The 3655-nt window shown below is 38.8% G+C and overlaps 1 protein-coding gene across 1 annotated transcript in view; it reads right to left on the reverse strand.

Moving 5' to 3' along the window:
- Nucleotides 1-2154: 2154 nt before the first annotated feature.
- Nucleotides 2155-3655, reverse strand: part of WDR75 (WD repeat domain 75) — a 16346-nt gene continuing 14845 nt past the window's right edge. The window contains exons 20-21 of the mRNA XM_027904656.1: nt 3340-3431; nt 2155-2520 (exon numbers count right to left, since the gene is read on the reverse strand). Coding sequence (XP_027760457.1) covers nt 2313-2520; nt 3340-3431 — 300 coding nt within the window. The 3' untranslated portion in view covers nt 2155-2312. The remainder of the gene's footprint in view (nt 2521-3339; nt 3432-3655) is intronic.

A 3655-nucleotide genomic window follows, 5' to 3' on the forward strand; every position in this document is an offset into this window, starting at 1 on the left:
TTTTTTTTTTTTTTTTTACCTGTACTTTCTTAACATCTCAGAGTTTTCAAAACATGTCAGTTGTCAGCTACAGCCTTAACACGTTTTCCCTGTTTATTCTGTTGAAACTGTTCATTTAGGGAAAAATCCATTGAGTCCAAAGTTCTGAAAAGGCTGTATTCGTTTCAGATCTCCAGATAAAGGGATGGAAATAAGAATTGCATAATATTTGGGCAGCTGTGATTTTTTTTTTTTTTTTTTTGCTTCAGCTACATATACCAGAAGGTTATCTAAACAGCTGTTATAAAAAGGAAGAAGAGCAGAAAACTGGCTGTAGTTTTAACAGGGTTAGGGTGTTTTCCTCTCCCTGTAAGTTTGAGATAGAAATAAAAGATACATGAACTTCCAGGCAAACTCATTTTGAAAAACTTTTACAGGTTTTAAAATGTTATTCTTCTGTTGTGCCAAGGCATAAACAAGACAGCTAAATGACTAAATATTAAAAACTTCCCTTAAAATTCCCAGTAATATTAGTCCTATGTAAGTAATCTCTGATCGAAGAAAAGGTGCCTCACAGCCTTAATAAATAAATAGTCTAAAGCACTGTGGTACCTAACTTTATTGTACGAGAAGCTGCAGAAGCCCTTTGCTTCCAAGTGACCAAGTTAACCCAAGCTGGTTTAGTTTGAAATTGTAGCAATTAATTATTTTTCATGTTCATGTGTGGTTAGCAGGAAATATAAAGAGTGTGCAGTGCACTGTCACCGGGCAGTTCAGGTTGCATGGCACACATTCCCAGTAACGGCTCTGGGAGTGTGTTGATATTCCCCACATTCATGTTTTGACATCCATGACTGTAAACTTACAGAACAGAAGAGGCCTTTTCTATGAGTTTTAAACTAGTTTTTGGCATTGATTCAGCCACCATTGACCTGTTGGGAGACTTATTTCCAACGGGCTTTTTTTTTCAGTGCACCTGTCTCTGAGGCAGCTTCATTTTTCTCCAGGATTAAGAGCGACCCCACACCCTCACCACGGCAGCCCCAACATGCAACGTACCTCACTGTAAATACTGAGCTGAAGTCACTGCTGTAACACATTCCAGGTGATGCTACATTCATCTCTGACCTGCTTTGCACAGAGCTGGGTGAGGGTTGACTTATCAGCACTGCTTACCAGAAGCAAACATTTGCATTCACGAAAAAATGTGGGAAGTTTAAACCTTCCAGCAAAAGCCTTCTAAAGTGCCCTCCTTGACACTTAAGGATGAATTTCATTGTTTTCTATTCATGACAGAAGTGACAGATTTTGCCCATTGTAGGATATGAGCCCCCCCCAAAAAAAAAAAAGTAAAAAGCATTGTTGTTATTTTCCAATATATGGTGTTAAGAAAGGAGAGGGAGGAAAGGTTTTTGCTTTACAGGCAAGGTGGGGAGAACGTGGGTTTTACTGACAAGAGTTAAAGGATCTGCTCCCATTTCCAACATTTTTATCTGAGAAGTCTTAGCAAAAATATTGTTTTCTCAAAGGTTTTAATGACCTGTGCCATTTCCATCTGCTTGCCTTCATACTGCACCACCACAGGAGACGATTCATTTTCAGGCCTTCAGCTTTACTACTTCAAACTAACTCCTGACATACAGGAACTAGAGCTGATGCATGAGATGCCTACAAAGCTGGCTGTCAAGAGGTGCATCCCCTTCTGCACGGTGGAGTGGTCTTGATATTTGGAAAGGCTTTGTTGTGCTCTGCTACACAGAAATACCCTCTGCCTGAGAATCTCCATGCTCTGTGAACATTGATACCTGTATTCTCACATCAGGCATATAAATCCACTTGTCATCTGTCTCAACACCTGGAGAGGAACTTCTGGTGAGCAGACTTGTTACCTACCTGCACACAGACCCCTGATCTCCTCTGCCAGACCTTGAACTAAGCAGTCTCACCAGCTGAAGGTGTTCGCTGCTGTTGCTTTGGCAGCAGCAGCCCGGCCTCAGTGGGGGAGAATTTCAGCAGCTGAGCTGTCACTTTGCTCACTGATCACAAGATAACGAACTCAGTTTTGCTATTAGCCTTTTAAATATACTTGCAAGGCGTGGGGGAAAAAAAAAGGCCCAAGACCGGGTTAAACGTTTTCTAAGGTCACAGAGGATCAGCAATAAAACAGGAGCAGAATCAGCTTTTCAAAACTTTAATCCCTGCCCCCAGTTCTCCTTTCCTTTGGAAAGAGAGGCTGCTAAAATTTATGGCCCAAGGACCTGAAAGATTTTTTTTTTAGGAATATTTAATCCACGAAGGTTCAGCTTGCAGTATAAAAATCATTAGATGTCTGTTTAGAAGGCTGATATCCAACTGTAGTCCATTTTTCTTATTTTTCGTAGCTCTTTTTCCTGGGATTTAGACAGTTTGCATGTCATCTCTCCTAATAATTCCATATGGCTTGTATCTTCTTGTTCCATTTCTGTAACATCTCTTTCCTCATCTGAATCGTCCTCTGTTTTTTCACTTTCCATTTCTACTTCATCGGCAACTTCTTCAGCACTGGAAGATGATTGGAAACAACTTAATTAATGGGTACTTTCACATACTGTAGTACTATACTATATTCTCCTTACTTATAGAAGAGAGATAAGTTATCATGCAAATAATTAAGTAAATATTAGAATTTATCTTTTTTTTTTCCCCATATCAGGCTACTTAAAAACTACTACACTTCTTTTACCATCTCAATTTCAAACCATTTTTCAAGTAGCTGTCCTCTCCTTTAAGAAAACTTAAAGTATTTTTTTCCTCCAAGTATTACACACAATTGCAGAACAAGCCGATCACCATTATGTAATAAGTTAAAATATCATAAGTCCTACAAGATTAGAAACATTGGATACACTGGTAGGTGAGGCAATATTCAGGAAGGCCACTCTTCTCTTTGAATATGATAAAGGTCAGCTGGTCTTAAAAACTCCTGCAACCGATAGAGTTACTAGATTAGAAAAAAAAACTGCAGGAAGTCATAGTAATTTCAAATAAAGTTGAGAATCTAACATTTATCAAAAAATAGCACTATAAAAGCTTTAAAACTCTGGAATAAAGTTAAATCCATAACGAACATTTGAGTACCAAAGGCAACATTTTGCATATGAGCATGTTATGCCAAAACCCAGCAAGAGTAACAGCACCAAAAGAGCAAATACACTAAACAGCCAGACCACCTCCCTCCCCAAAACTGCACTGTTTTAAAAACACCACATTAAAGCATTCTACTAATTTAATGAATAGATGAAGAGTGTTGAAAAACTGCTTTTACGCTTTAAACATGGATGTACATCATTTAAAACAGGAGAGTTCTTGAACTTCTCTTACCTTTTGTTCTCTTTGGAGATGAGCAACGAATTAATAAATATAGGGCAGAGGAAGGAAGCAGATGGCAAAACGTGTGCTGGAGTGTGCAAAAGCTGAAAAGATAAAACAGGAGCTTTATGTAAGATTTTGTTTGTCATTGTTTTGTTTGTACACTTACTGTAATTACTCCTACCTCTCTGACAGCAGGTGAAGCTTGTTCATGCTTATTCTGAACAACTAGTTTTCCAAGGTCTACATCCTCTTGTGATTGCTGACGTCTGTGCTTTCCCAACAGCAAACTGAACGGGGTCACAGGGAGACTTTCTTCTACTGCCAG

This window comes from Empidonax traillii, unplaced genomic scaffold (genome assembly GCF_003031625.1).
Source record: "Empidonax traillii isolate 1590-97213 ecotype Southwest subspecies unplaced genomic scaffold, ASM303162v1 scaffold1072:size191264, whole genome shotgun sequence".
In the NCBI taxonomy this organism is placed as follows: domain Eukaryota; kingdom Metazoa; phylum Chordata; class Aves; order Passeriformes; family Tyrannidae; genus Empidonax; species Empidonax traillii.